The sequence below is a fragment of the Phyllosticta citribraziliensis genome (assembly GCF_038025025.1).
Source record: "Phyllosticta citribraziliensis strain CPC 17464 chromosome Unknown J3D65scaffold_3, whole genome shotgun sequence".
Classification (NCBI taxonomy): domain Eukaryota; kingdom Fungi; phylum Ascomycota; class Dothideomycetes; order Botryosphaeriales; family Phyllostictaceae; genus Phyllosticta; species Phyllosticta citribraziliensis.
The window spans coordinates 946,549-966,429 of record NW_027117340.1 but is presented as its reverse complement, the minus strand read 5'-3'; the positions used below and the strand labels follow the sequence as shown (position 1 = coordinate 966,429).

General features: G+C 57.6%; 5 protein-coding genes across 5 annotated transcripts; 2 read left to right on the top strand and 3 right to left on the bottom strand.

Moving 5' to 3' along the window:
• Positions 1–443: 443 nt before the first annotated feature.
• Positions 444–1,709, bottom strand: J3D65DRAFT_251496 (uncharacterized protein). The gene is made up of 3 exons (XM_066794804.1): positions 1,342–1,709; positions 920–1,294; positions 444–867 (listed from the first exon to the last, which is right to left on the bottom strand). The coding sequence occupies exons 1-3, from the start codon at positions 1,636–1,638 to the stop codon at positions 664–666; spliced, it is 876 nt and encodes a 291-aa protein (XP_066657666.1). The 5' UTR covers positions 1,639–1,709; the 3' UTR covers positions 444–663.
• Positions 1,710–1,844: 135 nt separating this feature from the next.
• On the bottom strand, positions 1,845–7,862 carry J3D65DRAFT_616351 (uncharacterized protein). Its single transcript, XM_066799436.1, has 4 exons — positions 6,612–7,862; positions 6,021–6,513; positions 4,114–5,971; positions 1,845–4,065 (listed from the first exon to the last, which is right to left on the bottom strand). Exons 1-4 carry the CDS (start codon positions 7,495–7,497, stop codon positions 2,185–2,187), a joined length of 5,118 nt encoding a protein of 1,705 aa, XP_066657665.1. The 5' UTR covers positions 7,498–7,862; the 3' UTR covers positions 1,845–2,184.
• A 2,914-nt stretch (positions 7,863–10,776) lies between these two features.
• Positions 10,777–11,915, top strand: J3D65DRAFT_251023 (uncharacterized protein). The gene is made up of 2 exons (XM_066794801.1): positions 10,777–11,560; positions 11,698–11,915. The coding sequence occupies exons 1-2, from the start codon at positions 10,931–10,933 to the stop codon at positions 11,770–11,772; spliced, it is 705 nt and encodes a 234-aa protein (XP_066657664.1). The 5' UTR covers positions 10,777–10,930; the 3' UTR covers positions 11,773–11,915.
• A 2,392-nt stretch (positions 11,916–14,307) lies between these two features.
• On the top strand, positions 14,308–15,646 carry J3D65DRAFT_665487 (uncharacterized protein; the record flags this gene model as incomplete). Its single annotated transcript, XM_066802844.1, has 2 exons — positions 14,308–14,582; positions 14,686–15,646. The coding sequence occupies 2 exons, from the start codon at positions 14,308–14,310 to the stop codon at positions 15,644–15,646; spliced, it is 1,236 nt and encodes a 411-aa protein (XP_066657663.1).
• A 344-nt stretch (positions 15,647–15,990) lies between these two features.
• Positions 15,991–19,470, bottom strand: J3D65DRAFT_616341 (glycosyl hydrolase family 92-domain-containing protein). Its single transcript, XM_066799435.1, has 4 exons — positions 18,665–19,470; positions 17,591–18,594; positions 16,647–17,532; positions 15,991–16,566 (listed from the first exon to the last, which is right to left on the bottom strand). The coding sequence occupies exons 1-4, from the start codon at positions 19,146–19,148 to the stop codon at positions 16,088–16,090; spliced, it is 2,853 nt and encodes a 950-aa protein (XP_066657662.1). The 5' UTR covers positions 19,149–19,470; the 3' UTR covers positions 15,991–16,087.
• Positions 19,471–19,881: the final 411 nt, after the last annotated feature.

The window sequence follows — 19,881 nt, the reverse complement described above, 5'->3', positions numbered from 1 at the left end:
AGGGCGGAGCTTAAGTATTGTCCCAGGAGGGCATCAAGGGATAACCGCGCGTGTGGTAAGTGAAGAGCGAGCGCGCTTCTAGAAGATGATTCTGGACAGGCGCGCTTCGTTCCAAACGACAGGTACGACCTTGATTCTGCTCTATTCTTGCCTGCCACCGGCATCCGCACCTGGATAGCAGATCATAGCCGCGAGCGCTGGGGTTGCGTAGGCCCATAATCATCGGTAATGGCAGCAGCAGCAGCTTGGAGTCGTTTGCCCAGACATCCCGGCAACTCAAGTAAGGTAGGCACAAGGTTAGCGACGCAGCCTCTTGTCCTGGGCAAAGAGACAAAGTCAATCGGCTCCTCCGGGTTTGGTCGTCGTTGCAAACTCTCGCGAGTCGGGCGGGGCGCGTAGCCGTTTCATGACTAGCCTCAAACAAGCCCCATCGAGGTGCAGCGTGTGGGGTCAACAATCAAGTCCCTGACATCGGAGCTGCACTCGTCGTGCTTTTTATGGCGCTGAAATGACGTGATATTCAAATTGGCGGCAATCCCGTGTGAGCAGTCAATTTTCCAAGTCAGACCCACAGTGGATAGTCGCAGGACAGTATTGCCTGATCTCATGTATGACCCCATGATGAGCGCTCCAGCTCCCTATCAAGCCGCATGCTTCTTCCTCTTACAGGTACTTGCCCCCCGAAAACTGGGAGCTAAAGTCCTTCATGCGACTGAACATTTGCTGCTTCTCCTTGTGGCCCATCTTCGAAGAAACGGCCATGTCCTTCTCCCTGTCGAATGCTCTCTTGCTCGGATCATCCTCTTCCTCCCCCTGATCAGCCTTGCCCTTGTGTTGTTCCAAGAGCGATGGTCCCCTCGCCTTGTCCTGTCAATCGGTCAGCCCACATCGACCCATTGCACATTAGCCCGAAACTCACTCCTTTCTCTCTCAGCCGTCTTGCCGTTTCTTCGTCCTGTTTGCTCTTGATGTCGCGCTCCGATCCCTTGGACTTTTTGCCCTCTGGCGCCGCGATGCCCATGACCTCGTTTTCCAGCCTCTTGCGCTTCTGCTCCGGCGTTTCTGTCCAAGTACTCATGTCACCACCGCCAGTGTTGCCGCTGCCTGCTGCTCGTGCTGCGCGACCGGACACAAAGCCCCGCGCACGCAGCTTCGTTGGGTCCATCCGTGAGGCCAATCCGTCTGCGTCGGGCGGCAGCGTCATCCATTCGTCGCGCTGATTCTGCTTCGGTTCGTCTCGTGGACCATCGCGGGGAAGAATGCCGTAATCAGTGGCCTGCGATGCAGCATGAGCCTGTTGGTTGTCAGTACTAGGCCCGGATCTGGGAAAGAGCGATTTGCCTTTGCAGCTTCGGCGGCAGATGGAGGCGCAGGGCCAAAGCCGTCATCGCTACTGCTATCGCTGTCGCTTTCGGATGCGTCTGGGCCAACCGAGGGCATCTCATTCAGAGGCGCTGGCGGAGGTGCTGGGCCTTGGACACGCCTGCGTTTTTCGCCGTCAGGCGTGCTGGAGCGGGAGGCGCTGTTCGCGTTCTGGGGTTGCGGAGAGGATGAGCTCGAAGACGATGAGTCGTCGTCGCCATGTTCACGCTTGCGCTTGGCGAGGAGGTGTGGAGGAAGAGTTGGACCAATGGTCATGTTGGCAAGGCAGAGCAGCAGTAGCGGTGATATGAGTTATTTAGATGTCGGCGGTGGACATGGAGCAGACGACGGATGGCTGACGTCGACGCGAACCCTGTCGCGCTAAAATCTGCGGCAGGGATGTCCCCACATCGAAGCCGCCTCGCCAACGGCCGGAGCCGTGCCGCCTCGTCAAGGCTCATAGGGGCACATGAAGGCAAACATACACGACAGCAACGAGCAATGCTTCATCAACTACGACTATAGTACAACTACTGATCCGCGTCCTGTATGCCACGTTCAATCCCACTTTGACTTGGTATCATGCCTTTGATAACTCCCGAAACCCGGAGAAAATTCAAGCAAACGAAACAAGCTCCTTCAGCCCAACGCGGCGACGACGACCAGGTGCTGCGTCTCTTCATTTGACTCGATCTGCCACTCTTCGAGAATCCGCCGTCCGAGTTCATTTCAGTCATTCGCCAAGCTGGCGCCATGATCGACAAAAGCAGCAATACGATGTCATCCTCCTCTACAACTCGTAACCAGAAATATGCGATGAGCTTAATGAAGCAAATTGCGCAAGTTGGGGCTAGCACTCGCACCGCTAGCTCCGTTCTGCACTAGAGGGCCGTCGCGGGGCGTGGATGGTCTGTTGTGCATGGGGCCCGGGCCAACTGCTGCTGAACCAGGGCCAGGGCTTCCATGAGAGGGTGGGCCATGAGGAGGGCCGCCATACAGGCCGGGAAACGGGCTCTCGGTGTGCCGCTGAGGCGGCGGGATGTGCCCTGGTGCAGGAGACCCATAGGGTCCGGTATGGGGAGAGTGAATGCCGTTGGACAAGCCAGCAAGCATAGGAGAGCTTGTATGATGCAAAGACGTCGGAACCGTAGGAGGGGCGTACGGGGACCGTATCGTTCCTTGCGGGCCGGGAGGGGCCACACCAGGAACATTGAAGGGAGGGTAGCCATTGGGCGGGGCCGGCGGAGGTGGCGGATGATGCTGGGCCACCGCAGGATGGTACGGATGAAGCGGTGGCGGCGCATGAGGCCCCGACGGTTGAGGCGAATGGGTGACGCCATTGAGAGGAGGTGGAGGGTGACTAGTCCACGGAGCCATGGGGGCAGTCGAGGGTGGAGGCGGTGCCGCAGCCATGGGTCGCCACGACGAAGGCGGCGGCGGCGGCGCCGCAGGCGGTGGGAACTGTCGTGGAGGAGATCTGATGGGTTGCGGAGGCGGAGTGGGTTTCTTCTTAGGTGGGATCAGCAGTTTTGGCTTGTGGGTCCACTTCCAATGGCATCTGTTGCACAGGTACGTGCCGAGACGAGGGATGGGAATGCCTTCGGGGGTATACATTCTGCCATTTGCCGATGCTGATCTGGAAATGTTCTCCGACTTTGGCGCTTCGGGTGGATCAGGATTGATGATGCCGTTCGGGAATCTCGGGCCATCCTGAGGTACCGGGGTGCTTGTAGTTCGAGCATTGACTGCTTCAATTGTGCTCTTTGGCCAATCAGGATCAGGGTCGGGTGAACCAGGTGTCTCTGACAACACTTCCCACCACTTTGGTGACACTTGCTTTTCGCAAAACTCGCATTTGATGCCTTCCTTAGGCTGCGATGCGGCATTTTGCCCATCAGACTCCTGGTCCTCCAGTTTTGGCAAACCCGCAGTCGAATTTCTAGCCGATCTCGATCCAGCTTGCGCAATTGAAGTCCTGCGGTTGACAGGGGCGCCGGCAGTGGAGGTGGGAATGCTCCTTGTAAACTGATCCAGAAGATTCGCCTTGCGAGCTGTCCCAGTCAACGTCGGGTCGGCCTGCTTGTAATTTTGCACGTAGAGTTGCAGAGCCGTGGTCCCGTCTTCATCGACAACTTCGTTGAGCGGGTGTATAATGGTCTTCGGCGTGTGTTCCTTGCACCAGATCGCTGCAGCCAACGAGCCCGTTTCTTGGCCGAGAGAAAAAGTCGGGACTGCATCTCTTCTTGAGCTCTTGACAGGTGTAACGTCGAAGCCAAAAATGAAGCCCGCAGAGTGCGCGCAACCGACGTGGAAGTTCGCGTGGCACTGGTGACAAGATGTGCAAGCGCCCTTGTTCGTCTTGCAAATCTTGCATACTTGGTCGTACTTGATGGTCGGCGTGCCCACTCCTTCGACAAGCTCATAAATTTTGGGATTCGTGAACTTGAGTTCAGGCGTCCAGACGGCGCAGTGCAAGTGAACCCAATTATTCTCCGCAGTCTTTTTGAGGGGTTCGCGGGGGAGCTCAGGCCGGCCCCTGTCACGTTGCTGCTGCTGGTACTCCTTGAGCTTTTGCACCCGCAACTCTTTCTCGAGCCGCTCTTTTTCACGCTCCTTGTCGCTCTTCTTCTTGTGAGACACCTTTGGGGGCTCAATCAACTCCTGGACAGTCTCCTTGATAGGACAAAGCACACATTCGTAAGTCTGCGAAGAGTTAGCCGTGGGTTTCTTGTCGGTTTGGGCGACACATACGTATGAGACGGTTTCCTTCTTGTCATTCTTGCACTGATCACAAACCCACTTGCCCGATCGGGATTCCGTGACACCATAGCATTGGCGATGGACCGTCAGCCGGCATTCCTTACACACCAAGCGTTGGTCGCCGAGCGGCTCAAGTTGCAGACAAACTGCGCAAGGGAGCTCTCTCATCTTGGGCATGACAGGCTGAGGCGGTGGGGTCGGCAGCTTTGGAGGAGGAGCAACCTTTTTCTTGGGTTGCTCCACGGGTGTCTGCTGCGCGGACTCCCTCTCCGGAGCAGCAGTCGCACCTTTTTGCCTCTTCCGCGGCGGTTCGGGTTGAGGAGGAAGCGTGTCACTCGTTGGCTCGATGCTCGTGATCGGCTCTGGAGGCGCGTTTTGCGCCGCATTGATCTCGTCCATGAGCTCTTGATCAATCATTTTCCTCCACTTCTTCCCGCCGGTCGCCGAAATCTTCTTGATGATCTCCTCGGCGTCTTCATATTTGATGGCGTACTTTCTCCATAAGCGAGCACAGCGCTGGCAAAGACCCGGAATGAGGTGCGTTCCCTTTTCTTTGCTGCGGCCGTCCGCCAGCACAGTCTGACCTGGTGCAACACCGGGAGCCCTGCGCCATTGCCGAGACTTTTTGGTGGAGCAGAACTTGCAAATGAAGTTCTTCTTGAGCTTTTCGGCCTTGCCCACGTCGAAAGCGGAGTCATCAACGTCGTCGGCAATGTCATCGACGAGTTTGGAGGCAGGGTCGGCGAGCTTCTGGTTTTTTCCTTTCCGGCCGTCGAAACTGCCCCATATTTCTTTCCCTCTTGGAGTCTTTTTCCACATGTAGTAGTATCGGACGACGTCGGCATGGGACATGGTTCTAACATGAACTCGGACGTTTCGCAGCTCAGATCCGTATTTGGCGACGGCCTCCTCGAACCGTTTCCGTTCTTCCTTGTTTGGCTCGGGCTCCCTCAGATCCTTCTTCCTGCTGACCCTCTTCAGGGCCTCGATGGCTGCATCGGCGTTGTAGTTGTGTGCGTAAAAGAGCTCAATCGCCTTTGTCAAGAAATTGGTGCCGTACTCGGGAACTCCAATGACCTTGGCACATTCCGCCTTGGCCCTGTTCATGTACTCATCTACCAGTCTTTCGCGGTCAGCAGGCGCATCGTCTTCTCCTCTGGTCGATTCGGGCATCTTGAAAATGGCCTTTGCGGTGCATCTCGGATCGTCATTGGGAAAGTCTTCTCCTCGTCGCACGTATCCCGGCGGCTCATCCTGGACCCATTTCGGCCTCTTTGCCTTCTCGGCCCGTTCTGCCTCAACGGCTTGGGCTGACTCTTTGGCTTTGTTGTCCTTTTTGTGCCCTGCGGCCCTAAAGCGTTTCCGCGCCTCAGACGGCTTAACAAGCTCCACAGGCCGTCCGTGCCAAACGTTGACATTTGCTTGGTGGCGCGGACCTAACCGTGAACTTGCGCGAGGGTAGATGGCTCGATCGTCGTACTGCAGGGCGTCCTCGACCCGGCAATGTATGCCAAGATAGCGCATGGGCCACATTTTTGCCAGTGCAATCTCAGCCTGCGTTGCGGGATGGTCGTCAACGGGAGCATCGGAACCGCTTGGGCTAGGAGCGGTGGTGTTGACCAACGCGTTAGCATCCTCTTCCTCTTCATCCACCTGCTCCTCTTCCTCCTGAGAAATGGCGGCCTCACCAATGATGGGAGTGCGGCGTGCTTCGAGTTTTCTTTCTTGGGCCCTTCCACATGGTCCACAGGCCCAGGCAAATCCTCGAGAAGGCTTCTTCAGCAGAGGGGGTCGAACGCAATTCATGTGGTAGGTGTTGTGGCATACGGCACACTCGACAGAATCGTTGCTGCAAGGTGTCAGCTGACCGGCGCCACTTGGTGACCACAAAAACTCACGTAGCGCAATAACCAGAGCAGCGCTTGCAAGTTTTCACGGCGCTGGTGAGCTCCTTGACTCGGCTTGTTTCCACCACGACAAACTTCCATCTCTCATCTAGCGCCTTCTTCACCCTTTCCGGGACATTGATTACGGCAGCCACGGGTATTACATCATACCAGCGATGAATAAAACGATCGAAAACTTGGTTGAACCAGAACGAGTCCTTTGTTCTGCGAAATTCCTCGAGATCGTCTATTTCGCTGCGGTGCTTGATGTGGCATTTGCCACGCAGAGACGCGATCGGGCAAATGTCGGAATGCATGGTTCCGTAGACTAGTCTCGTATCATTGTTGTAGCGCAACACGTCGCGAGGCCGGTAGTACCAGTTCACTCTAAGGGAGTCCACTGGGGCTGGGGCATCTGGCTCCCCGGTGTTGACGTGCAAAAACTCCATGATACGGCAGAGATAGTAGGGCTCGCCTGGCGGCTCGCAAACCAGATAGACATGATCTGCGAAACAATTAGTAATTGGTATTGGACGATTTGTATTTTTTTTTTTTTTTTTTTTTGCGCGAATTCATGCGCTCCAGTGGGGGAGGAAGTTTTACCATCAATGGCGAGGACGGTGCCGTCGTCGGCCTCGAGTTGCTTCTTGTCGTTGAGAAGGGCGCCGCATTTTTCAAAAGTCATCATGTTGGTCTCGCGGCGCATGTTTGCCGCCACGAGAGCATCCTTGCGCTTTGCCGCTGATGATGGTGCAGCGGCAGAGGCGGGCGGCGCATTGGAGTTGGCTCCGTGGGAGCCGCCAGCCTTGCGCTTCTTGCCCTGAGCGGTGGCGGCGGTCGCGTTGGGATTTGCATTGAAGGTCGAAGTTCCGGGTATCGTGGAGGAATCTCTGCTGGGGGCAGCAGAGACGGGAGTTCCATTTGTGGCTGCGGCCGGACCCCTCTTGGCGCTCGGAGCCGGGGAATGAGTAGCGTCAAGGCCGCTGGCAGGACTACGAGTGGTTCTTTCGGACGAGGTCCCGTTGTTGCCGTTGGCAGCGGCAGCGGCGGCGGCGGCGGCGGCGGGCATTTCGAAATCCATTTCCACGTCCTCGGCATAATTGATCCTGGCGGTGCCTGGACGGTTCCGCGAGCGAGTGCCGTAGCCGCTCGTGCTCGCCGGCGTGTCGTCCTTTGCGGGCGCGTGTGCTGGCGCCGAAGCGGACATGGTGGCCGGCTGGGACTGCGAGGGCGCTGCAGACTGGGTCGTGGCAGACGGGGCCGGGGGGGTTTGCTGTGCGTCCCGCTCGGCGGCCAGGTGCACATTGGCGGAATGCGGAGCGGTGTGGTGAGAAGAATCCTCGGTGCTGGGGGACATGTCCCGGGGCATGTCGTCGACCTGGGGGGCGCGAGGTTGCGCGGCGTCCGGAGGGCTCACGGTGTCTGGGTGGGCGTGGTTGAGTGCGCGGAAGGACGAACCACGACCCCCCTCGGTGTCGCCATCAACCATGAGAGGGAGGTGGAGAAATCACTGGGGGAAAGGTGTGGAGGGAGAAAGCCACGACTCTCAGAGGGCCGCCTGATGAGATTCGAGGCGGGGCGTTGCCGTCGTGGCACGATATCAACGCTGCATTGAAGAGGATGGCGCAGACAGGGCAGGATGGCGGCCGCAAAACGCGAATATCTCGGGGATGATCGCGTAGAGGAGGGATGGTGGGAAATGGTTGTGAGATGGGAAGCGGGAGAATCAAGGGGCTAGACAGAGACGGTGGGGGGGGAAAAGGACACGGCGGTGGAGGTGGAGCGAGGGCCGAGCGGAGTGGTGGTGGACGGGGAGAATGGGAGAAGAATGGAGTGGTGGATGGATTTGGGGAGAGAGAAAGAGAGAGAGTCGAGAAGGCCGCTGGAGCGGCAGGCCTAATGCTCGCAGCTAACGACTAATGACGGGACAAGGATCCTCGCCTGACGCTACGCTGCCACGCTAAGCCCCCAGCTTGCTTGCTCCAACAGTATTTGATCTCATGCCTCGCCCACTTCTTCCTACATGCACCGCACCGCACCGCACCGTTGCTACAATTTCGACCAGACCACGCCAGTCCCCACCTCTCGTCCGTGCCGTCTCTTTGTCGTCCTCCGGTCCCGTCTGGAAGCGAGGACGACGGCCGATGCCTCTTCGCAAATGGCCCAATGAGACGGCAGCTTCAGTCATCCACGACACGACACGCACGACACGACACGGCTGCCTCCAGTCGTCCTCTTCCGTTCAGGCCAAGCAGCAGCGCGCCCTCTCACATCATTTGTTGCCTGTCGGTGGGAGCGTGGCGTACATCATGCCAACCCAAGCTTTTGATTTTGATTTTTCCCCCTTCTCCTTCCCCCCCCTCTGCTCGTCGCCGCCTTGGTCATCTCCGTCGCATTCCTCTGCGCCAAAACACGGGCACAACGGGGGTCTCGACGTTGGCCCAGGGCACATGGCCTCGGAGCCAAAAAGGCTTGTTGGAGCGGCATGGATGCTTAGGTAGTAGGTACACGTAGAGGCCCGTCACGCTTGTACTGTACAGTACATGGCTACATGTAGACGGTGCGCGAGCACAGGAAATTGGCAGCGATGGATGGATGCACTTTGAACAAAAGACGGCCGGAATCATCTGAGACACGGCGACGGTCGTCTGGCTCCCGTCCAGGTCACGGCATGGTTGAGCAGTGGAGAGGCCGCTGAGCCTGAGCCTGAGCCTGAAGCTGAACCCAGAGCCTGAGCCTGAGGGCGGTTGCAGTCCAAAAGACGGCTAGGCAGAATCAGGAAGTAGCGCCTTGGCCCGCCGACCTCATCAGATGGCCCTCTCCTACTTTTGGTCACAAACTCTGACCCATCTCTTCTCTCTGCTCGCCCGTCAATCTGCTCGGCTGCCATGGTCAATCTGCCCCGGCCATGGCTGCCACTCCCTCTCGTCCCTGCGCCGCCCATCCGTCTCTCGTTCGTTTTTCTGTCGCGTGCGCCAGATGAGCCCATTTCTCATTTCCTTGGTTTCATCGCTCCAGCCTCTGCTTCTCCAACGGCCGCCTTCACGTGCCTTTTCCAGCTCGTCTACCTATGTACCAAGCGCCATGGCGAAGCGCTGATGGTCGTCGACGCAAGGCGTGGGCTGCGAGGTTATTGAGGACAAGGATGCAGGGATGCCGTTCTGGGCACATTGATTGCCGTGCCTCCGCTCGTGTCTCAACCTCCCTGGCGTCAACGATCCAGCCGCGATCCACGGTCCAACCACGTCCATCATTTTGGTCTTTATAACCACGGTCGGCCCCGTTCAATCGTCAACAATTCTGCTTTCTAGGCCTGTTTTGTTCTCCTCTATCCCTCGCACTTCGGGCATTGCTTTCGGGCAACGCTGCCATTGCCCGGCCCTGATGCGGACGTCGGCACTTGCATGCCAGTCACAGCGTGCTGCCGCCAAGGCGCATGCTTCCCGCTCGCCCGCCGACATTTTCCTTTTGCCAGCCTGCAGAAACGACACTGAGCTCATCGCCGCGAAGCACCTTGACTAGCTCATCAGCCTTCCTGGCCGTTCCGCCGCGTCAGCCGTAGCAGCCCGCAGTTTTCGCTCGCGTGGCGCATCTTGCTCTTTGAAGCTCGTCGACCCTGCTCGTCGCCAAAACGATTCTTCAGCGTGCAATCCGGCCATTTCATGGTCGCGCCCCCACTGTTGGAATGGTGTTTGCGATGCGCCACCTTCGGTCTTGGATCTAGACTCGTCTGGGACCAGGATGCTGCTTACTGAACCGACGTGGAATGACCTGCACGAGTACACATTGGAAGGCCAAGTCATCCTTTCCACCACCAGCCACAAAGTCAACGTATGAGCGTTTATGGAGTAAGCAAAACTCGAGCCCAAGTCATGGGTGCTGACTTGCCGTCATTCAAGCTTCTCGCTTCAACTTTGGCATGGCAGAAAACTTTCGTGTCATAAAGTCTTGGCAAACAAAGGCACGAAGGCTCTCGCCATGGTCACGGTCGGTGTCGAAAGAAGAAATTCATTACTTCGGCCCGGAAATTGTAATTCAGAGATGCAACCCAAGAACGAGGTCATTCTTGGAGATGGAGAACGGACGGAAGCGAACGACCAAGAAGACACTGCACGTGAAGCCCTTGATTTGTCCCCGAACAGGTCAACCGAGGACCTAGAACGGCGGATTCATCAAAAACTTAGCGACCTTGAATATGAACGTGGCTCTGTGCGACAACTTGACTGCGACATAGCCGACGGCATTTTCTCATGAGGCCTTCGGTTGCGCCTTGTCAAAATCGAAAAGTCGCAAGCTTGGAATCATACATGGCCATGACGCGACCTGTCTTTACAGTCCATGGCACCGAGTCAGGCATGAAACAAGGGTGTAGCAACATGGGGCGCATTCAACGGGCTCATGTCATGAAGACTGAGGTAGGTAGTGTAAATGTGCCCGGTTGGGCTGCCGGTCTCCATTTGTTAGCCCGTCTTGCCGTTGCAACGGTTGGCTCGACGACGCAAGGAATAAAGACGCAAAGCGATGGTGTTCCAGGCAGTGAGGACCATGTGTTTAGTTGGGCGACGTTATTATCGGAGGGGGGAGGCTGTGGTTTGCGTCGGCAAGACGTTTGAGCCTAGTGGCGTAGTGGCGGGTAGCGAGTTTAGGTAACGTTGGAGCGGACGAGTTTGGAGGATGCTTGGACAGTCAATGGCGACGTGATTCCGCCACAGGCCGAAGAGAAGAGACGGTGGCAGACGGGGCGTTGACCTGAGGTTGGTGGACGGAAGAGTTGCCGGGGTGCCTGGGATGGTAACAGGGCGCGATCCCTGCCACCCCGGCGCCTCTCCTAGCCCGAGGCAGCTCAGCGCGACAGTATGACGAGCATCAGGGTCTGTCTGGACATGGTTCAGCGACATGTCTGAAAATTTTTGACGAGAGAGATGTTGACGGCCATTGACGGTGGAGGCACGATGGATCAATCCGAGTCGACGGGCATGAAACCTTGCCATCTGGCAAAAAGGGAGATGCGCTGTCTCGCGAGCGAGCGGTTGCTTTGCATGTGCCTGCGGCGGTACTTCACCTACACCGGGCAGTCAGTCAGGCAGGTCCCAGGCAGGTCCCAGGCAGGTCCCTCCCCCGCGCAATGTCATCATCGGTCACCAGCAGAGCAGAGCAGAGCAGGACAGGACAATCCATCCTGTTGCATCCAACTCAGCCAGCCTGCTACATGTACAAGCCTGCCTGAAATATCTTTCTTCACCCCCCTTCGCATCCCGCCGCCACTACCGCTAGCCCTACCCCACACCACACAACCACCCCTCGTCCCTCCGCACGTCGTACATGTAATGTCCACCTCGTCGCCCGCCTCTGCAGACCTCCCGGTTCCGTCAAAAGAACAATTCCGCGCCATCGCAAAGGCTCAGGATGAAAAGTATGACGCCCTGCATGCGCCAAAAACCCAGGCCCAACAGGAGCTGGCTGCGAAGCTGATCCAGCGGAACTATCGCGGCTATCGCGAGCGCAGGCAGCTACAAGGACTGAGGCTGGACGCTTCAACCCGCTGGATCGAGGTAAGACACGGTTTTCCCTTTTCCGGCCAATCTGACCAGTCTCACACTCTGTCGTCCCATTTCTACGTCATTTGCACAATGCTGTCTTGGGTGTTGCGTTTGTCTGCCTGGTGATAGCTAACGGACGTGCGCTGCAGGCCGTAAAAGAGGGTCAGTTGTTGTCTCCACCATCACGCCCATCCCCGTCTTCACCTGGCCTTGATCGTTGCTGAAATTCTTCAGCGCGCTACAGAAATGCAACGCGCCCTCGATCGCGCCACGACAGCAGCCCTCCGCAACCCGGCTCCATTGCTCCCACTGGTCGCCCGCGCGGCACCTCAGAACCTGTGCGAGAGACTTGGAGGCGAGTGGCTACCATAGCCCTCCGCGCCGGCACCGATGACCACCAGAGCGACACGTCGTCAGTCGACACCGGGACCCTGACGCCCGAGGAAAAAGAAGCGCGGAGGAAACGCAAGATTGAAGCCAAACGATTGCGCGACAAAACGGCGCAAAAGATGCAGCTACAGTACTATCTCGAACTCGTCGACTCGAAACATCGTTACGGCTCGAATTTGCGCGCATACCATGAAGAGTGGAAAAAGGCAGACACGCACGAAAATTTCTTTTACTGGCTAGACTATGGCCAAGGCAAGCATCTCGAGGTTCCCACCTGCTCGCGCGAGCGGCTCGAACGCGAGCAAGTGCGCTATCTGAGTCGCGAGGAGCGCCTCAACTACCTGGTCAATATCGACAAGGACGGACGTCTCTGCTGGGCCAAAAACGGCGAGCGAATCAGCACATCGATGGACTACAGAGACAGCATCAACGGCATCGTGCCGACATCTGACCAAGATACGCCCGAGTTCCGCTCACCAGGGGGTCCTGCTTCCAGAAATACGACGTCGTCGTCGAGCAGCTCGAGCTCGAGTGTCAGCTCCATCTTTTCCAGGACTGGTAGTCCCGAAGGCAACCACTACGTCAACAGCGACTTGAAGCAAACCAAAGGCGTCAAGAAAGTCAAGCACATTTCCGCCGCGGCAGTGCTCGATCACTTGCTCCGTAAATCTGTCAAGCCCAACAGTTGGATATTCGTGCGTCCACATTCTTTTTCGCCTGTCAACAATTGTGACTAACTCTGATATTTCCTCATCCACCCACTAGGTCGCAGACACATCATTCCGCTTATATGTCGGTATCAAGCAATCGGGCGCATTTCAACACTCGAGCTTTCTCCACGGTTCACGCATCAGCGCGGCTGGTCTCCTCAAAGTCAAAGATGGCCTCTTGACCCAACTCTCGCCGCTTTCTGGCCATTACAGACCCCCAACGTCCAACTTTCGCGCCTTTGTCCACGCCCTGCGCGACGCCGGCGTCGACATGTCGCACGTCAGCATATCGCGCAGCTACGCTGTCCTGGTCGGCCTCGAGGCATGGGTCAAGACGAGAAGGCGGGTCAAGGGCGTTGGAGAGGTATTGAAGAGAAGCGAGGAGGCAGTTCTGAGGCCTGAAGATGCAAAGGGGCGAAAGGAGAGAGAGATGGACCACACGCAGGCAGCAAAGAGGGAGGCCGAAGTCCTGAAAGCGGAAGAAGACGAGAAGAAAAAGAGAGGTTGGCGAGGTCGCTTGGGCCGCAGACTGAGTCGACGTGTCGAGCCTCCCAAGGATCTATGCGCAGCGGCCGGCAACGCAAAAGGCCGGGCGCCAGCTGAGGAGAAGAGACGAGGTGAAGAAGAACAGCAAGAGAGCGAGAAAGTCGGCCAAAAGCTCGACGACGCTGCATCCAAGGTTGAGAATGGAGACATTGCATCGGCTGCGCCAACCCTAGAGCCGAGCCAAGAGGGATCTGGCGCAAAGGACGCAGTAACAGCAACGTAGGCAGTGAAGCCAAAAGTAGGCTTTTACTGCGTCGCTTGATGTCGTCCTACCTACTGTACAGTACCCGATCACGCACGACTCTACGCCAGAACTGCCTCAATACGGTGCCGCTTCTCCCTCTTGTGCTCCCGCCGCATGAACATCTAAGTGGGCGTCATGAATATGGTTGATGCTTCGCTGAACAAACATCCCCCTGGCATTGGTTGGTTGGTTGGTTGGTCTTTTGCTTTTTCAATGTTTCCTGATATCCCTGTCGACCTGACTATTCGACTATACATTCTTGAATCTTTCCTCGGCTTTTTAAGGGAATTTGTGCCGTGGATGCTTTGGGTTAATACTTACTGGCTCTGGAATCTCAGGGGCACGGTTGAAATGCTCTGATGGGTAAATCTAGTCTAAGACTCCGTCGAGTCTTTCGTCTTGTTGGAAGTGACTGGCTGGTGAGTTGGTGTTGGTGTGTTTGTACACCTGACTGGCTCTTACTCTACCATCGCACTTGCCTTGGATGAATTCTGTCACCACGTGGAGATACAACCCTCCCTTTCATTCGTGTCTCCAGTTCACCGCGGCAACTAACTCGCGCACCCTCACTTGTTGGTATCGATTGAACGGACCTATTGTTTTCCATCCTTTGCTTCGTCCAGTCATAGCCTTTCCCACTGCCGCAAGAATCTTCAGGATCGCTCTCCACACAAGAAGAGCTTTTGTCCATCACACATCCTTCTCCACCGTCGTCTTTTCAGGTACGCTCGATACCCCGCAAGAAGCACTCTCCGCTCGACTTGGAAAGTTTGGTTCGGCTCACTCGCTACCAGGCTTGCGCCGCATCAGACACGCGTTTATAAATACTGGCCTACATCACTGACAGCACCATCGCGCTTCCACCCAACATGGCTGCCAAAAACAAGAAGGGCGGCCGAAAGGGACGGCCCGTGTCTAAGAGGCAGGACGTCAACGACTTGTCGAACGAGGAGTTCGCTGCTCAACTGCAGGCCGTGTGCGGAGAGCCCGCGTGCATGTCCAAGTCTGTTGAGAATGACACCAAGGTCCCGTTGATTGAGCGCGCTGATTCTCCACTGGATGCTGCTCCCCTGGAAGATACATCCATTTGCGCAGAAGAGGAGAAGGACGATGATGAGGCGACGGATTCGCTCACTAAGGAGTCGTAAGTTTCTGCACCATGTCTTTCTTCTCTCAACCTCCATCCTGGTCTTTCGCAACTCATCAAACCATGGCCACGATGCTTACACACACCCGCCTCTACAAAGTCCGGAGACTGTGCCCTCCAGTCTCCTCTACTTCACCCTCGACTGCTTCGGTCGCCCCATCGCCGCACGCAACATCGCCGGCCCCTCGATGGTCATCACGCACGTGCCGATATCCAGGCACTACCACCCATCCCAGACGTTCCCAGTCCTGCGCCACGCGTCGCCGGCCGAGCTCGCCAACCCGCTGCTCTTCCCGCCCATGGTGCCCGTCGCCGACGGCCTCATGTTCGTCGCCGACCTGCCTAGCCGCCGCTTCTTCCACCAGCGCGCCGACGCCCACGGCACGCTGTGGGCTGACTGGCACACGCTGGTCGCCGAGGCCCGCGTCGGCTGCGACGTTCGCTGGTTCGAGTGGGTCATGGCGTTTGCGTTGCCGTGGGAGCGGCCCAGTGAGCGGCTGTGCGATGGCGTGCAAGCGCAGCGCGTCGTCAACGCGTCCGCCTACGAGTTCGAGGAGATGGATAAGGCGAAGTGGGCTTCGGAAATGGAGTCTCAGAACAACGTCGACGAAATCGATCAGGAGGGGGAGACGGAAGAGGAAGACGAGGCCGCAGACGACGACGACGACGACGACGACGACGACGACGACGACAACGAGAATTCGCAGTTCGGCTCCGATGCCGACACCGTCTCCGCCGACAGCGGCAGCGAGTGGAGCGACGTCGACGACTCGATGGACGACACTGTTTTCGAAGCCATGCTACGCGACGCGCGCCCTGCCTGGGCGCAGCTGCAACTCACGGGCGGCGGTGGCGGCGTCGTCAATGAACGCGCGCTCGCCAATTTGCTGAGCGAGGCGCGCGCTGCCGCTGCACAACGCCCTCTTCCTGATCCACAGCCTGTGCCAACCCAACTGCCGCCGGTCCCTGGCCCCCTCGACGATGAGATTGCTACATTTTTGGCAGACATGGTCGTGGCTAGTAGGTCCAGTCAGGGAGAGGGGGGTAAGAGTGATGGGTAGGGAGGGGAGGTGTCTTTGAGAAGTTGTGGCTGGTGGGACTGGTGGCGTCTTTCATAACGCGCGATCAGGTTGGTGTTGGATGTTTTGGTCAGTTGGTTGGTTGGTTGGTAGGCTGGTTGGCAAACAATGCAAACACTGTAACCGTCGCTCCGGCTGCGCTTTGTGGTGCCGTCTTGGTTTTGTTGGACATGAATATGCAGAAGGTGGTCATTAATTGATACCTGATATGGCCGGCCAGAGCTCTGACTAGGTCGTCAAATCCACGAATATCCGTCATGCACCAAGTGACCAACATGGCGATGTTATAATTGACAAAAACGAGATACTTTGACACCGGAGCCCAATCGTCCGAATGTTGGCGTCGTGGGTGGATGGCGTTTGTTGGGTCAAACATTATCAACGAGTTTCTGTACTTCTATTTGTCTGTATTACACTACACATTCACAGTCCCCACGGACTCAAACTCCACGGCCTGTCGCCCGTATCCCACTCCGTCGGCGCCAGACCCATCTCAAACACCAACTCGCCGCCCTCCCCCAACTCATCATGGGCAACCCACGCGCGATCCAGCTTCCTCCCATTCAAACTTACCCCCTCGACCCACATATTCACCGCACTCAAACCCTGCGCGCGAATCCGCAGCGCCGTGGCTTGCGGCGTCCCGTAAAATAGACGCACCGTGACGGCCGGGAAGCGCGGCGCCGACAGCAGGTACAGCGGCTGGCCGGCGACGGGGAACAGGCCAAGCACGTTCCAGACTAGCCAGGCAGGCAGCGCGCCGCTGTCGATGTTGCCCGGGTACCCGGAGCGCGAGGGGTTGTAGTACGTGTCGAGGATGGCGCGCGTGGCGTTGACGGTGCGGTAGTGCGAGCGGGGGATGTAGTTGTAGAGGAAGGGGGTTAGGAAAGAGGGTTCGTTGCCTGGTGGGGTGAGGAGGAGGTTAGTCAGGGGTTCTGATCCTTTTTGATACATGTGAAAGAATGCGTGACAGGGGGCTCACCAGGATTAAACAGCGCGCTACCCGCATCATTGTTGACGCCCACGCTGGTCCCAAAGCCCGGCAAAAACGACGCATCGAGGCGCTTGACAAACGCCTCGTCGCCGCCCATCAGCTCCACCACCTTGGCCATGTCGTGGGGCGCAGCGGCAAAGCTCGTCTCCCACACCTTGGCCTCGTAGATGTCGCCGCCCCAGCCGCAGTTGCTGCAGTTGCGCGGCTCGTAGCCGGTGAAGTTCCACGAGCGGTCCGCGTTGCGCGCGCCCACGAAGCCGAAGAACGTGCCCACGCCCTCGAGCGTCGTGTTGGCGCCCGGGTTCCACTGCTCCTGCCACCAGTCGGCGCGGTCGCGGTACCGCTCGATGTCGGAGGTGGTCGACGTGGCAGGTAGTTTGTCGAGCGCGCGCAGGCCCGCGGCGATGCTCCAAACGGAAAAGTCGTTTTGCGGGTACTCGACGCCGCGGCTCAGGCTGCGCGAGTGGTTGCGCGTGAGGAAGCGCAGCCGCAGCTGCTCATCCAGCGCGCCGCGGCCCTCTTTGGTCGCGCCGTCGAACGCAACCGGGTCGACGTTGCGCGCGGGAAGTACGTCGGCGTCCTTGACCACCGCTGCGTATGCGTCGGCCCAGTCGGCGTCGGAGAGGTCGAGCTCGCCCCGGCCGCGCGTCCTGTTGGTCGGATAGGAGAAGAGGGACTTGACAAAGGCGTCGGCTAGCACTGTGTCGGCGTGTGTGCCGCCTTGGACGCGGCCGTTCCAGTTGGCGGCGCGGCCAGCGGGGAGATAGCCTTCGTACTTGAAGATGTTGATAAGGCCCTTGACGATTCGAGTATATGTCGAAGTGTACAGGACATGGAACAGCGGAAGCGTGGCTCGGTACGTGTCCCAGAGCGTCTGCAAGGCAACCGTCAGCTTATTCCCCCCTTTCTTCATACCTTCTTCTTCAACTCACGTAGTGATCATCGTAGTACGGCTTTGTCTCGTCCGACTCCCAATATGGGTTCTCTCCCGTTTTGTCCGTCGGCATTAGGCCCGTCTGATACAGCGCCGAATACAGCATCTTCTTCAACGTCTCATTCTGGCTCTCGGGGCTCCCGTCGTCTTCGACCGTCACTGACCCGAGCACGCGCTCCTCCCACTCATTCCGCGACTGCTCGACAACGTCATCGAAGCTCTTGCTCTCTGGTAGCTCGTCGGCTACGTACGCGCATGCCTGCTCTGGCGACCCATACGAAATGCCAACCTTGGCCTCGAGCACGGCTGCCTCGGCGCCCGCGTCAGACGGTCTCCAACTGAAGAACGCTCCCAATCCCATACCCGCGCCAGCGTATGACTTGACGTCCGTGTACGAGCGCACTATGGGCTTTTTCTCGCTGCTGGGAGGGAAGACCGGGTCATAGGGCCAGCTGAGCGTGCCGGCGCCATCGACGCGATCACCGACGCCCTGGGCGACATGCGCTGTGGTGGGCACGAGGGGCGAAGTGGACGGCACGCTGAAGTTGCCGCAAAAGTGGAGCGTGTGGATGTCTGGTTGGGGCCAGCCACCTGTGTATGACGCGCTGCCAAAGTATGACGGCTCCGAAGACGCGTCGGAGCGTACGTGGACGTCGCCGTGGACGTACTTTTGCGAATAGGATTGCGTCGTTGGATCAGCGGCTGGCAGGACGTGCGTCAAGTCAACAAAGACGTGTGCGTCGTATGAAGCTGGATTGGCGTCATTCGACAGGCTGGGCATGCCAGAGCTGCTGTTACTGGCGCCAGGAAAGGTGTAGCGGATAAAAGCCGAATGGTTGCTCGAGGTGATTTCAATCTTGATGCCATTGAGCAGCACCGTCGTGAAGAGGCCGACTGTAGCCGTTTCTTGTCCCAGTGACCGGTTCTGCCAGTACGTCGTATTATCACCCAGGTTGACGCCATCAAGAGTTCCAAGCAGCGGCATCTGCGAAACCAGTCCATCTGATGAGATCCAACGTCAATGCCACGAACGACCCCAAGTGACGCGCAAATTGGTTCGACAAGAGCTTACAGGTTGGATTCCCCCCACTTCCACTAACATGGGTCATACTGACAGCCGTCACATTTCCAATTGGGCTGAAGCCAGCATTGCAATCGTTGCCAATGCCCTCGGGCAGACCCAAAAAGCTCGTGTCTATGCCGGCCTTGACCATTCCCCAAGGCATCGCCGCACCGGGGAACGAGTTGCCACCTGCGATGGTCGAGCCAGGCGTTGGGCCCTCGACGCCGATGAAGGGGTCGACCAAGTCTGTCAGACGCGCCTGTCCGACGCCGGCCCAGCAAAAAAGTAGCAGAGTGGCCATGGCCGCTAGGGCGCCCTCTCCCAAGCTCTTTCTCAATCTCATCGTCTTATCTCTGTGCGTGGACGATTTTTGGGGGACGTGAAGTAAAAATCTAGGAAGTACTGGACAGGCGGAAGGCGAGGGGGTGCCAGGAACCCGGGTGACGCGCCGAGGGTAAATGGGGCACGCGGACCGGCAAGAAAAATTGTACATACTTCATGGCGCCCGTAAATCTCCTCACAAGTGGGACGAAGAGATGGAAGCGGCTACTTGGCGCGCCTGCGGGTTCCTGGCCGTGACTCGAGCTTGAGCGGCCCCGCCCGCAATGCGGGGGAATGTGATCCGAACCAATGTGGAGAAGAACTGGAGAACGGGAGCGCTGGGCCGCGTCGTGCAGACCTGACGCAGTTCGCACGGAAAATAATCCGAGGCCGAGCCATCTTTGACTAACTATCGCGATGGGTTCGTGGCCGAGCCCGAAGTACCTCTGGCAAACGGGAGTTGGCTGGATGGTAAGATGGATGGTGTTGGAGGCAAATGAGTTGCGGTTGAGCGACAAACCCAGACCTCGTTAATCGGCAATCTTAAAGTGCCACATGCGCGACGACGTTACCTCAAGCAAACGCGACCTCTCCGCACTCACCCAGGCCATTCAAAGTAATTAATCACACGTCCATTACCGTCAAGCTACATGTACCGTGTAGAATACCTAGACAGGAGCAATGAAAACAGCAACGCTAGAGTACAAGAAAAAAACGAAAAGGAAAGTACAAGTGGCTTTTTGCAAAATCCAACTTCGGATCATATCTCATGCTGTCGTTCGTGTCGTTCGTACCCATTAGAAGAGAGAAAATGGGAAAGAGGAAAACGCTTGCGAAACGCTTTTCAATCAAAAGACAGGACGGAGAGGAGGGGGGAAAGGAAAACCATTGATGTCTACCACCGC

Excerpts from the sequence above, each read along its gene's own strand:
- J3D65DRAFT_251496 (XM_066794804.1), bottom strand. The coding sequence starts at position 1,638 with ATGACCATTGGTCCAACTCTTCCTCCACACCTCCTCGCCAAGCGCAAG. Across the intron at positions 1,295-1,341 it reads CTGCCGCCGAAGCTGCAAAG|GCTCATGCTGCATCGCAGGC; the intron begins GCAAATCGCTCT and ends GACAACCAACAG. Across the intron at positions 868-919 it reads GACGGCTGAGAGAGAAAGGA|GACAAGGCGAGGGGACCATC; the intron begins GTGAGTTTCGGG and ends ACCGATTGACAG.
- J3D65DRAFT_616351 (XM_066799436.1), bottom strand. The coding sequence starts at position 7,497 with ATGGTTGATGGCGACACCGAGGGGGGTCGTGGTTCGTCCTTCCGCGCA. Across the intron at positions 6,514-6,611 it reads CACCGTCCTCGCCATTGATG|ATCATGTCTATCTGGTTTGC; the intron begins GTAAAACTTCCT and ends ATTGTTTCGCAG. Across the intron at positions 4,066-4,113 it reads AGAAGGAAACCGTCTCATAC|ACTTACGAATGTGTGCTTTG; the intron begins GTATGTGTCGCC and ends AACTCTTCGCAG.
- J3D65DRAFT_251023 (XM_066794801.1), top strand. The coding sequence starts at position 10,931 with ATGTTGACGGCCATTGACGGTGGAGGCACGATGGATCAATCCGAGTCG. Across the intron at positions 11,561-11,697 it reads CTTCAACCCGCTGGATCGAG|GCCGTAAAAGAGGGTCAGTT; the intron begins GTAAGACACGGT and ends CGTGCGCTGCAG.
- J3D65DRAFT_616341 (XM_066799435.1), bottom strand. The coding sequence starts at position 19,148 with ATGTACAATTTTTCTTGCCGGTCCGCGTGCCCCATTTACCCTCGGCGC. Across the intron at positions 17,533-17,590 it reads CGTACTACGATGATCACTAC|ACGCTCTGGGACACGTACCG; the intron begins GTGAGTTGAAGA and ends GTTGCCTTGCAG. Across the intron at positions 16,567-16,646 it reads TAGCGCGCTGTTTAATCCTG|GCAACGAACCCTCTTTCCTA; the intron begins GTGAGCCCCCTG and ends TCACCCCACCAG.